Source organism: Phaethon aethereus (assembly GCF_964289735.1).
Source record: "Phaethon aethereus genome assembly, chromosome: Z".
Taxonomy (NCBI): domain Eukaryota; kingdom Metazoa; phylum Chordata; class Aves; order Phaethontiformes; family Phaethontidae; genus Phaethon; species Phaethon aethereus.
Window position 1 is genome coordinate 50,899,988 of NC_138577.1, and position 13,274 is coordinate 50,913,261.

The following is a 13,274-nucleotide window of genomic DNA, read 5'->3' on the forward strand; positions in this document are numbered from 1 at the left end:
CTTAAAAAAAAAAAAAAAAAGAGTGGCATCTGGATTTAATGCTTGCTATCTAGCTTGAAGCTTTGGTTTGTACTGAATGCTACTAAACTAAGCATCCCAGATTTCAGAAAAATTGAGATTATATAGGAAGCTCTCATCCAGAGCATGGATTAAGCTTTAAAATGACACTATAATCCGGGTGCAGGAAGATTTTTTTAAATCAGAGATCAAAGTTAGCACAGGGGAAAACAACCACCAGCACTACCCAGTACACGAATGGAAGTTAGATTTAAGGCTGGTCAGTTTCTTGAGTTGTAGGAGTCTGAGTCACTGTTGCCAACAAATCAGCAAAATAATAAGCAAACAGTAAATGAAGCAATCAGGAAGGTAACAGATTAGAAAAGTGATGAAAGAAAGAATCTTTAAATCGAGACAAGCATCTTTTCAGTTTTCTGAAAATAGTGTACAAGGTAGGTAACCTGTATCTTGGATGACTGAGGGGGGTAGGTTTTTTTTCTGGTGGTTGATTTTGGTTGTTGTTTGGTTTTTGGGGGTTTTTGGTTTGTTGTAAGTAGGGGTAAAACATTCTAGAAAACAAACTGGAAATAGCTTGACAGCAATGAAAAAAAAAAAAAAAGCCCAACCCACTTAAAAAGACAAGAAAAGCAGACCTCTCTGAAATGCCAGCAAAGAATATTACTTCAAACACTGAATAATTCATGGTGAAGAACACATGACACACTCCTTCAAAAGCCTGGTGCCTTTGTTAAATTACTAGCCCATTTGTGTAACATCAACACCACAAGTTGATGCAGCCTCACCACGGCAGATGAAAAGCGGGAAGCGGTTCCGGTGGACAGTGAACCACATAAAAGCTGGAAGAAGTAGCCAGTCACCTGAGCAGGCGACGCACAGCCCATGCAGATGAAAGTAGGACACGGCATCTGCCCTCTCAGAAAGGAATTTAAAAGACAATTGGGAAAATGGCTGACTCACCGATGAGATGAAAATGTAATTTGTAACTGTCCATGCTTCCCAGCATAAAGAGCATTTATTTAGGGAAATCTCCTGAGTGTCCAAAGAAAGGTTTTGCAATTGGAACCCAGATAATTGCCTGTGAAGAATAATTAAATGAAGCACTAGCGAGCTAGAACTAGGGATTGTCACAAAAAAAAAAGTTTCCAGTTTGAGTTTGCTGACTTATTTTTGGCCCTCCTATCAGCTAAGAAGTCTACTGTGTTAAGTTTTAAAATAATGTGAAGAAAATTGGAGAACATATCTTAGGGATTAACATGCTCTCCAGAAATCACTCCTGTGATTTCTGCATAGTAAAAGATAGAAAGCTACTGCTTTTGCTCCTTTGTTTGCCAGATAGATCTAGCAGGAAGGTGACTGGAAGAGATCAAAATGAGATTTTCATCTCCACTGAGGGGACAACGCACAGAACATGTTGAAGCAGCTCTGGTAAGCAATTTCTGCCGAAATAGTTTAAAAAAGGCTGAGAGCTATGGTCCAAATCAGTACCCAGTTAACCAACCATCACACTGAGGGATTAATTACTACAAGTTTACAGGTTGTAGTTCTCGTGGGGAAGAAAAATACGTGTACATATAGTCAGTTTGCAAACTGGGATGCTGGAGGTAACAAGATGTTCTGAGGAAAAGAGCATCAAGTTGTGGTTATGCTCCAGAGACTCCGACACCTGTCCAAACCCACCACATCTCGCTAGGCAGGACTGGGAAATCCAGCTTCCCAACCATGGCCAGAGATTAAGAGTTAGTACTGGCACACCACTCCAAGCCGAGACATTACTAAATCAGTCTCATGTATTAGCGAGGAGAACAACAGTTTACATGTTTATGTTGAATTGAAGGGAAAAAAAAAAAAGAAAAAAAAAAGGCTAAGCTGGGAGGTCAAGTAAAACCTTGCGAGCGAGTGGTACCTAGAAGCAAATATGAAGCAAATATAGACCAAAGTGAATCTCTCTCCTGGGAGAAGACACATGCCTGAAGTAATTTAGAAAGTACATTTGTATCTTGAAGACCCCAACGTGAAGCAAGCTTCTCCTTTTATACACATCTAGTCATAGTGTAAAAGCTGCCATGGATTCTGCAATACCTCTTTTTCTTGCACCCTTGTAGCCTCCCCGTGACAGCATGTATACTGCCCGTTTTGTGACCAAATCAGTTCGCCTCTGGAAAGGGCCCGTGCAGGACCCACCTCCAGAAGTCAGCGGAAGGGCTGAACTGGACGACTAGGTAGCAAAGCTGCTGCTTCACAGAGGTGCTCCTTCGCAGAGGCACCGGCTGCTTTCAATACCCTCAGGAGACTTCTTGACAATGTTCTCAACGGGATGGCTTATTCCAACTCTGCAGATACCGACCGAAAGCTTTTAAAACCATGCAACAGGCTTAATTTACCTAAGCCCTCTGATCACTTACTTACTGGTATGTATGGGATACACTGCAACACGCATGCAGCTGGAGGTGTTTTATGCACATTACAACAGTAATAATTGTTTGCAGGTGACAACGACTAGTCCTAACTGGACTGAATTCCTCATGGGAAGAAAGATATTTTAGTGTCTCTTCTTATGTTTTACGTGTTTACAACTTACCAAAAGACACACAGGAAGGTTTCCCAACTGCACCTTCTCATTCATTGCACAGGAAAAAACTGTTATGAATGCAGTCAGCTGCACACTGTGCAAGGTAAGATTCTGTTCAGCAGAAAAAAAAAAATTAAGGAAACCTTTCGAGGAAGAACTAAAAAGACATTCTTGGTTCTACTTCTTCCCACTCTCCCCTTTTTTAACTTTATGTGCCTTATGCTCAAATGATGTTTACACTGAGCTTATTCTAGTCATTATAAGAAAGTAATATACTAAAAAAAAAAAAAAGGAAGAACGTTGCATGCCTTTTCCACAGATTCTTGGCTTTTCATAACCTTTACATGTAAAAGTGCACAGCAGCACAAATTTTCTACAGGAATTTTTCAAAGTCTGCTGTTGATGCCAGAAGAATGCATCATCCAAGTCATAGTCCTTGCAGAAATTAATTTTCAATTGTCCTATGGAGGAAGCCATCAGAGCCAGCACAACACCAGCACTTAACAAAAGTGTTTAATGCTGCTGGTTTTGCATGCAGAGTTAGATGTAAGAGGGCCAGGCAGGCCCTCATGTCTGAAAAAAGAAGTGCCAACACTCTAGTGAGACAACCGCAGCCCTCAGATTTTGCAGTCGAAAGCAACAAGGACACTTTTCAACGCCTGTGATTTTTATGCAAAGCAGGTCTGCAATATTTACTTGGTACTAGTCCTATCCTTAAGGACTTCCAAGTTCTTTTCTGTTAATATAGTAAAGGAACAATCTTAATTTTTCAACTTATCTTCTAGATGCATCTCAATCAATAAAAAAAACAGGTGGCCGGTCAGAGATCCGCACGAAGGTATGGTTTTTTGGTACCAGGATGCCTTTAAGTGATGAATGTTCAGTCAGTGCAGAAATCAATGAAAGAAGTGATACAATACTACAAAATCACAAATTAATAGCCACTATCAGACTACTGTGGCCGAAGATGCTGAAACTGAGTCGTAGGCAGAGAGCATGAGATAAAACACCAATGGTCTGTGGAGAAGCGAATTCATAAAGCAGGATACGGAGCTGTTTAACAAGGTACAAACTTAGCATTCCCCTATGAGGATAAAGATAAACCAACCACGGATTACTAAGCAAGCAGACAGATTAAAGTCAAGGGTACCGCTTCAACATAGTATCACCATCTGAATCTCAAAATAAACTGCATAAAAATGAAAAAAAAAAAATTACTTTAGAAAGTTTTAAAATATTTGTGCAGTTGATTGAATTGTCCTGGGAGATGCAGAACTTTTCCTTTCTAGGCTACCAGTTAAACCGTTGTCAGGTTCCAAAAACTAAAGATATTATCTGTCCACAGGCATAATTATTAAGAAACACTAACAAAGGCAGGAAGAGGAGATGTTCTGGGGATTATTTTTATACAACAGTTCACAAAAAAGAAAAAAAAAAAGCTGGAAAACTGCAACTGGTTACAAAACACAAGTGTATGTCCTTGGAGAACTGGTATTTGACATTTGTGTTCTTGGACGAGTAGAATAAAGTAACAACAGAAGTGAACTCCATTTTAAGACACTGACACGCTGCCATTTAAATGCTGTTTAATCGCTCGTCCTAGACAAACAGCGTGGGGTCTTGCACACAGCACCCCCCAAGGTGGGCTCACCCTGCTCTGGGTGCCGCGCGCCTCCGCGCATCGCGCCCCGTCAGCCAACCAGGGCATCACGGGGCGACTAAAGCAATTAATCTAAAACAACCTCACCCAGGAATGACTGACAAAGCCACTTCCAGAGAGGAAGCTTACTGATTTCCATGGGCAAGTCAATCCCCGACGGATGAGCTCCTCTTCCCAGGGGCAAATCGGGCACAGCTCGGGGCGCTGGGAGCCCCGAGCGCCACCGCCGAGACGCGCGCTGCACGAGCACGTGGCGGCAGCGGCACAGCCAGCCCTCGGACATCCGGACGCAGCCTTGGGCACGGTCCGCTTCGGACTCACTCTGCAGGAGCTTTGTCTACAGACTCGCTCGACCCGCAGCGGTGCGCGGCGAAGCGCGGCGCATCGCATTTTCCCCACCCTCCCGCACGCCTTTCAGCGTGACCTTGAGCTTTGCCAAGGAGAGAAAAAACATAGAAATCACTTGCCATTCTCATTCTGGCAAGTTACAGCTCTTTTCCCCGCATGATCTGGGAAGCTTCCTTGCGCTGCCTTTAACATAGGATAACCACAGGGAACTGGCATTGTACGTGGGCGTTATCAGACACCCATCTCAGTATCTCCGGGAAAGAATAGCTCCTTTAAAGCATATTGACGAGTCTGCAGAATTTTTGTGTTCGCACTCCCGGGGTTGTTTTAATGAGACTGAAAAGTTAAGAAACAGTTACAGAAAAACTCCACGCTTCAGACAAACTCAGGGAGGAGGCAAGACTTCGTGACACCATGGACACTGAGTCAGTCTGAATCTGCAGGCCAGAAATACAAATAAGGCATAGTATTTTGCACTGTTTCTGATTATAAATGCATTTAAATTGTTGCCTAGCACACTCAGGATATTCTAGTATGTCATTTGTCTGTGAAGTTAAGGTCAAGGATATACTACCCTACAGCTAGGGGAGGAGGTGTCAGTAGTAACATCTTTAAGCAGAATCAAAACTGCTAGAAAAAGCCTGTTTCTACTATACCTAAATTCAACAGAGCACACACCAGAGAAGTTATAAAGCAGGTGCATACATCATCATGTCACTGCCTCTCCCCTGCACCAGACAGTGTAGTAGTTTGTTCAATTTATTTGAAGCCTGTCTCAAATGTTTTTGAAGAGTTTAAAAATTCTTTAGTGGGAGAGAAAACTTCTATTAGAGGAAACATACAGGAAACCTGACATTTGCCAGTGCATGCCTAGCAGACAGGTTTTTAGAGAAGTGTGAAGATGCGAGACTCTCCAGGGGAGTAGAGAGAGAAACTGGGAGGCAATTCATGATGGGAGATGTATTCCTTTTCAGGAAGGGCAGGAGTACTCCATGCTTGAAAAACTAATTTTCCATTAAAAAAACCCAATATGTGACAAGTGGCTGTTTGTACCGTATTCACTTTAACTTAATGTTGTTGAAATAAGTCAGTTACAAGGCTGTAAAAGTATTTTCCTTAGGCAAGATTTCAGGTTAAAACATGTGGGGTGAGTAAGAGATGAGTAAGAGAACTCACCAACTCCTGCCGAGTTCCCAGATAGCTTGAAGCAGACATTTACAATTAAAAAAAAGGAAAAGATTCAGTAATTCTCATAAAAATAACGTTAGAAACTTCATTAAAAATAAGCTTCAGGTTTTTGACTGGATGATGTGGCGACCTATGCATTTGCATCACACATTTGCCAATACCCTACCCTTTACGCAGAAGACCGGGTATGACATACAGTGCTCTGCCAGTCTCATTTAACCATTCTGGCTCCTTGCAAACACATCTTACCCCGTATTCATAGCTGAGGGAAATAAAAATTCCATTACAGCTACATTTATATAAAGAAATATCCGCAGGCACTGGAGGAATGTGAACAAATCCAAGCAGAGAGCTTCCTAGTAAAAGCATTTGCTTAGCCAGCCCCCACCTAGAATAAATTTATACATCCTCACATGCAGGCCCCAGAAAGGTGCAAAAGATCCACACCATTTTGATATGCTGGTTTGCCTTTGTTGTGTTGTGGTTTGGTTTTGGTGGTGTGGTTTTTTTTTGTTTGTTTGTTTAAAATCCATGGAATAAAGTTGTAATTCTGGGTAACAGAAGGGTGTGATGCACCAGCCACGTCTTACTTCCAGAAGGGAGTAAAAACCCCCCATCACCGGACACAAAGTCCAGTCCTTCCACTGCTTTCCGAGAGGTCGGAAATGCATCCGCAGCTGGCTCGTCTTGCCCCTGCCTGTGCCACCACTGCACCTCTTGGATGTCCGATTCTTGCTACAGCTTCTTCTGCTATTCATCCCTACCTCCTCAGCACTGAATTCCACAGGCTGAATTTAGGACACTGCTGCTTCTTTCTTAAGTTCACGGCCAAGGCAATTACAATTACTGACAATTTTTAAAAAGCAGCACGTGAGGATCATGTTAAAACAGACATTGCTGGATGAAAAAAGTAATTTTAAAATAAATTCCAGATCTGTAGCATGATTATCAAACTGTCTAAATCTTATGTGCTACTTATGCTGTTACAACAGTTTTTTTCATGGTGGCCCACAAAAGTTTCTGAATTGTCTATAGCAACAGTGAACAAACTACTGCTGAAAGGTCTTTTCCAACCAAAATGATTCTATCATTCTATGCTAGGAAAGAATCCTGACACCACTGTTGTTGTTTTAGCCACGGAAATACAAATCATGCCTTTGTTAAGACCTACTCTAGTAAAGAATTATGCGTTTTGATCCGATTCCATGTAACACTAACACACACTGACTAACAGACAGGCCAATATGAAACAATGGTACTTTTAAAAATTAACTTGTATCTATAATCCCTTCTTCTAAAGAATAGGGTTACATTTTAAGACCTATTTAGATTCATTAAATCTCACTTAGCTTAAACAATTACTATCCAAACTAAAGGCGAAAGACAAATGTTGAATTTCTGTAGAAAAGATAGTTTTGTTCTTCTACATCAGATAATATATTCTTCATAAAACGGAAGCTGCCATTACTGTAAGTACTTTACTATTTGAAATAAGACTAAAAAGGAACTAACTGACCTGGTCCAGAAAAATACACTAAATTCAAATCCAACAGAAGTGTATTTTTTTAAATGGCATACATACTGACCATGAAAATAATACCTGCTAAACACCCGCAATCATGATTCAGTGAACGCCTTCAGCATGCAAGTGAGCCTACTAAAATCAATTGACCATTAATATACTAAAGTAGGCTGCGAAATCAGAGCCTGCATTTTACAGTACAGTAGTTGCAGTGCCAGATTCTTGGTAACAGCATGTTGACAACACATCCTGCAGTGGTCTTACTTTTTCTTTCTTTCTTTTTTTTTTTTTAAACATCACAAAAGTAAAACACATACAGTACATGGTGACATATCTAAACCCTTAATGCAGAAAATGCTGGTTTATTACAGGGGTCCTCCAACTTACCTGTGGCTTGGCAGAAGAGATGAAAGGGTCCCCGGACACTAACATGCTGTGCCTGGTCACTTAGGAAAGGTGGCAACAACATGACCTTTACAGGGTCTGTGCTAGACCAAACATCAGGCTGGGTACTGGTGGGTGAAGGAGGTGAATCACTTCCCACACAGGACAAAAAGGAGGTACCAGTAGGAGGGAAAGGTATAGGAGATGAGGCTGTGTGACAGAAGAGGATAGAAAAGAAAAAAAACAGAGGGTACTAAGGAAAAAAGTTGTGAGAAATACATCACACACACTGAAGAAATAATGCAAAAATACAAATGAATTTTAGAAGGGTAATAAGAGGAAGTGTCCCTAGGCCCTTAGAGAAGAGTGCCTTCCTCCTTCACCCATGTTTCTTTTTCCATCCTTTCAGCCTCCCTCCCCTGGGTTATAACCCGTTCAGCTAAAGGCGAGAAGAGAATCTGCTTCAAATTGATTACAGAAGTTTTCACTTTTCCCCCTTAAAAGAAACTACAAGGAACATTAGTACTTGCAATATGGAAAGCAGTGTCATTGTGTCAAGTTTCATAAAAGGCAAGATGTAATACAATTTATTTTAATATTTATTCTGTTATATGTACATAATTAAAAATAGAAAAATAAAACCAAACTGAATCTTATAAAATATAAACTGTTTACACTAAGATGGTCTAAATTATGTTTGCATGGAAATTCAACATAGAAAAGCAGCCCAGGCATACTGCTATTTACTGCTAAAATGTATTCTACTTCTAGCAATATTTACAGAAGGATGCAGTGAGAGGAACAACTCTTCAGGACTGTACCGCACAAAATGCTTTTACAGACAAACAGTGCTGCTGTGAACCAGGCTGAGAACAAATGCACACTTTCACGTTTGCAGGCATGATTCACATAAACAGTTCAAATGGCTGATTGTTTGAGCAGCTCCAGTTTCAGTCTCCAGTTGCATAGGAGATTGGAAGGTGTCATCCAGAAAGGGTGACGCTGCAAAGATTTGTCACAAAAAGAAGCTGAGTTATTGCTGAATCTGAAAAAAAGAAAAAAAATCGGCAATGTTTTCTCATCAGGCTGTATCCTAACAGTCCATTCCAGTGAGTCACTAGCTGAATTATTGTAGTTAATTCTTCTCGATTCCTCTTTCACTTCCACAGTGCAGAAAACCTCTCTCCGTGCCACTGCTAACTGACAGCTGCTTGCCTGTACTGTTTCATTAAAAAAAAAAAAAAAATCCAGTTTTGTATAGAAAATAGAATGTGACTATCTCCAGCTTGCTGGCTAGGGGGTGGGTGTGGAAGAAAAAAGGAACAGCAGTGCTAAATCTACTATTTCCTCCCTCCCTGCCCCACTTACTCCATGTTTTGTACTGATACTGTTGTACCTAATTTTCTAGAAAGCAGCAGAGAAAAAAGCCTTTAAACAAGATTATCCCTGAGAGTCTTACACAAATCAAGCCAACGCTATATCCCCATTATACCTTAAAATCTAAGATACTTAAAAAGCAGTTAAAAAAATTAACTTTAACCAACTAAAAAGACCTAGTGTGCCAAAACACAAAGCATGAAACTAAAAATAATCACTAGAAGCAAAGAAAAAAAATGTCCCAATCTGGACAAAAGTCTGCAATTTACCAATCTGATAAACTAAACTTAATTTCCAATTTGGAATTAAAATGAGACTAGGTCTTTTTTTAATGGCAGCTAAATATGTGTAGACTGAAGTACTTTTTAAAGCCAACTGAATTAGAAAGTTACTTTTATCCTATGGAAGAATAGGGCTCAAGAACAAGCACATAACTGTTCACCAGAGCAAAGTGCTCAGTGGGGGAAAAACCAAGAACAAACAAATGGTGATCTGAAACTGGCCATTTGAAAAAAAAAAAAAGAGACAGTACAATACAAGATGCTATGGTCTGCAGACAAGAACACCGCTTCTCTAATCTGGCGAGATCTGAACACAAATTGGCTTGCTGTACAGCGTAAGCATGTAAACCCCACTATGGCTCAGCTGTCACACCCACGCTCTCCGTGCTGAAATAGCTAGCCGCAGGACCACAGCTGATTTCCACCACTGAAGTGGATGATTGGGTCCTTCAGTCTCCCTCTGCGTCCGAGTCAGCATACTTGAGCTCACACTTGACATCGAAGGGCTTGTCCTTGGCCTCTCGGGAAGCCTGCGAATCCCCAGGCTGCAGGTGGCCATTCCCGCAGTCAGGCTCAGTCTCGTAGCCAGTGTCGTGTGCCGGCTTCGGCTGCTCCCCACTCTGGTGGCTGACGCTGCCTTGCTCCACCAGTGTCTCCTTCACACTTTGCTCACAATCAGAAAAATCCGACTTTGTTTTCTTCTTACCAAGCAGGATGAGAGCGCGAAATTTCAAGCACTGCCCTGGCAAGTACCCTTTGTAACAGTTGTAGGAGAGCAGGCACAAGAAGAGAATAAAAAAGAAGAGGAAGAGGAACATCAACAGGAAGTTATCATTTGACTTGAGGAACATCGTCTTTTCCGGGACTGCGTCAGGAATTGAATTGAAGAGCTCTGTGTTGGAGGCTGCACTTGTTAGGACAGGGCCAATGGGCTTTGTTACTACCCTTGCTGTCGTTACCGGCACCATCTGAGTGGTCGAGGTGTGAGCGGTAGACCCCTCGGTTGATACAGCTGACACTTTTGGCACATCGCTATTACCTTCTGTTGGTGCAGCTGCCGCAGTGGGGCCCACTGTGGTATGCTGGATCTTTTTCAGTTCCAAAACATGCTTAGCCAGCACTTGAGAAAACTTCTTATTCTTCACTTTTTCTTCTGACAAACACTGGTAAACACCACTGTCTCCTTCTGATAAATTGAAGATGAGCAACGCTTTTTCCAGCAGACGGTACTTGGGGCTCTCCACTCTCAGCACATCGTCTTTGAACTTCCAGACTACCTGTGCCAGATTGGACTTTTGAGAACACTTGAGTTCTGCTGTGCTCCCATGCTTGAATGTATGCTGTAGGGAATTCTCTCTTACTTTATCTGGAACATCAAAATAAATGTGCAGAGTATCAGCAATGATTCCCATTTGCTCTAATCTGTACAGTTTCACGAGACTGTGCTACGGTCTTAACAGCAATGTAAAGATTAGAGCATTCAGATTACCTCACAAGACCAAGACGACAGCATGCAAGAATCTCAGTGAAATACCAAGCTATAGCTGCGTGCGAGACATCAAGACAGACTAAGAGATAGGACACCTCAAGCTCTAAGACAGCCTCCACTTCTAGATAAAGATGAGACCTTTTTGATCCGCACTGAGCGTGCATCTGAGACGAGTCAGTGTTTGAGACAAGATGTTGAACTTGAGATCACTTTATACGCAATTAATGCATTTTAAGTAAATCAGCAACTACAAAATTTCCAAGAAGAAATTGAACAAAGTGCTGTTACTCAACTTAAACTCTCTTTAAAAAAAAAAACAAACCCAAACCCAGCAATTATGACACACCCACAATGCAACACCATAAATTAACGAAAAAACTAACAAGCAAAACTCCCATGGCGGTCCATGCTTTGCTTGGATTAGAAACAAAAATGGAGTAAATCAAACTCTTAAGAGCTTTGTTTACTGCAGTACAAATATCCTGTAACACTACTCTTCTTTAAGATCTCCGTGATCTGGTGGCAGCAGCACACACTATAAAGAAAGGACCTGTGGTTACTTGCCTTAAAGCACTATGGAGGGTGCTTCAGCTGCTCTGTATGATGTTCTGAGTCCCCCTCCCCTCTCACCATAAAAACAGCTTTTTTCAGGATCATTTCATCTGATCCAGCAGCAATAACCAAGCACTTATCAAGGCTCACAGTAGAATGTCAAATGCTGTATCACAGAGACAGAGGTCTCTGCACTAGAAGTACTTATGGTAAATATTGCTTTCATTCACAAGTCGCTGTTGAGGTGCCCCCATTCATTTCAGAGGTTTGTGCACTGCACACTGAAATGTATACAAACACAGACATTTTAAGACAACATGCAGGCTGTACAGATGCTCAAGTATTCAAAAGCAGAATCTCATACCTATTAAAATATAAATAAATGTCCAAATAATCACAAAAACCAAGCCAAACTAAACGCAACTCTTTCACTACTCCAGATATACTGTAAAACAGGTTTTCAAAGACTAACTCACCAGAACAAGACGATGCATCTCCACCTATGTTCTGAATCCAATTCCTGTAAAAGGAAGTTCAAGCATTACAACTTCACATTTTGCTTCCTACAGCATGCCCACCCTCATACTAAGAAAGATTCATCTTATCTAAATAGCACAAGCAGACATAGATGGATAGGAAAAAGTCTGTATTTGAAAACATTCCATTAAAAAAAATGCCAGTTATCGGTAAGGGGCAAGGCTGATGCAATATTGATTGCAACTGTAAGGTAATCAAAGGCTACCATTACCTTTCAATTTCATTTTCTTTAAAAGTATCAGTGCAGGAAGCTTCAAGGGGTTTCCAAGCACAGTAAGGATCCCTTGCTAAAACACAGTCAACACAAGTGGTGTACTTGTCACAGAATGCCACTGGAGACTGAACCACACCAGAATTTGAACCAGCATAGAGATATCTTCTGCCCTAAAAAGAACCAAAGCACAACAAAAAAACCACAGCAAATCACTTTCTCAAAGCCAAACAATCCAATTCATGAAACAATTTGAAAGTTATTGAAAGTAAAGAGTTGCATACATACAGCCATGGTTGTAAAAACTGGAGCGTTAAAGGGAATAAGCATTTGTTTAGCTTTTATTTCTAGAGAGGAAAGGAAACCTACCTTGAAAAATATTCAGCGATGCTGGAAGTGCAGAAAGACAAAAGAACAAGAATTTGAAATAGAGGCAATGTATGGAGAATGGAAAGTAACCACATCTAACCGTGGCTTTATCACACAGTTTTTCCACAAATACGAATGCACCGACAACCCTCGTATGAAGCAAGGCAAGTCTGCACTCATGACAAGGCTGCAGTAGGCACACGCAAGCCTGAACAGGCAAGGCTTGCTGTATGTGGGACCCACTCCTGTTAACCCAAAGCAACCCTACCGCCTTCAGCTCTTCTACCAGCCAGTCTCTACAGCCACATCAACATCAGCCTTATAAGAGTCAAATGCAGCTGCCTACTTGCTACTCAAGGTGAAACACTGGATAGTATTCAAAGGAAACAGCACTGTCACAACACCTAGGAAGAGGAGGATATAAACAGAATGGCTGTTTGACCCACTGTTGCTGGGAATCCCAAAAAAGTCTCACATTAAGCATGGCAGGAAAAGACCATACTCATCCTAAATATCCTTCACATAAAAGGCAGGCAGCTGCCTCATTTCATTCAAAGCTCAGGGAAACCGATGGCTAAAGGTAAACCATGAGTTTACATATTATTATGCAAAGCCTCGAGAAAGGGGCCTGCACTGCAACCCAAACCCACCAGTGACCAATCCTCTAGTCCTCAAGAAGCTATGCATACAAAGCCAAACAGCACACCCCACCTTGGCAGTGGGTTGGCTTCTTCCTGAGCAGAATACCGAGTGGATTTATCAACACCCC

The 13,274-nt window shown here is 41.4% G+C and overlaps 1 protein-coding gene across 2 annotated transcripts in view; it reads right to left on the minus strand.

The window, feature by feature from the left end:
• The window catches only part of SEMA4D (semaphorin 4D), a gene marked incomplete at both ends in the record, with an annotated part of 37,756 nt that overhangs the window by 6,394 nt on the left and 18,088 nt on the right, over positions 1-13,274 (minus strand). The window contains 3 exons of one of the 2 annotated variants that reach the window (XM_082013217.1): positions 10,387-10,713; positions 11,865-11,908; positions 12,137-12,309. In XM_082013217.1, coding sequence (XP_081869343.1) covers positions 10,387-10,713; positions 11,865-11,908; positions 12,137-12,309 — 544 coding nt within the window. Of the gene's footprint in view, positions 1-8,316; positions 10,714-11,864; positions 11,909-12,136; positions 12,310-13,274 lie in introns of those variants that run through there. The other variant, XM_082013216.1, reaches the window with a different exon arrangement.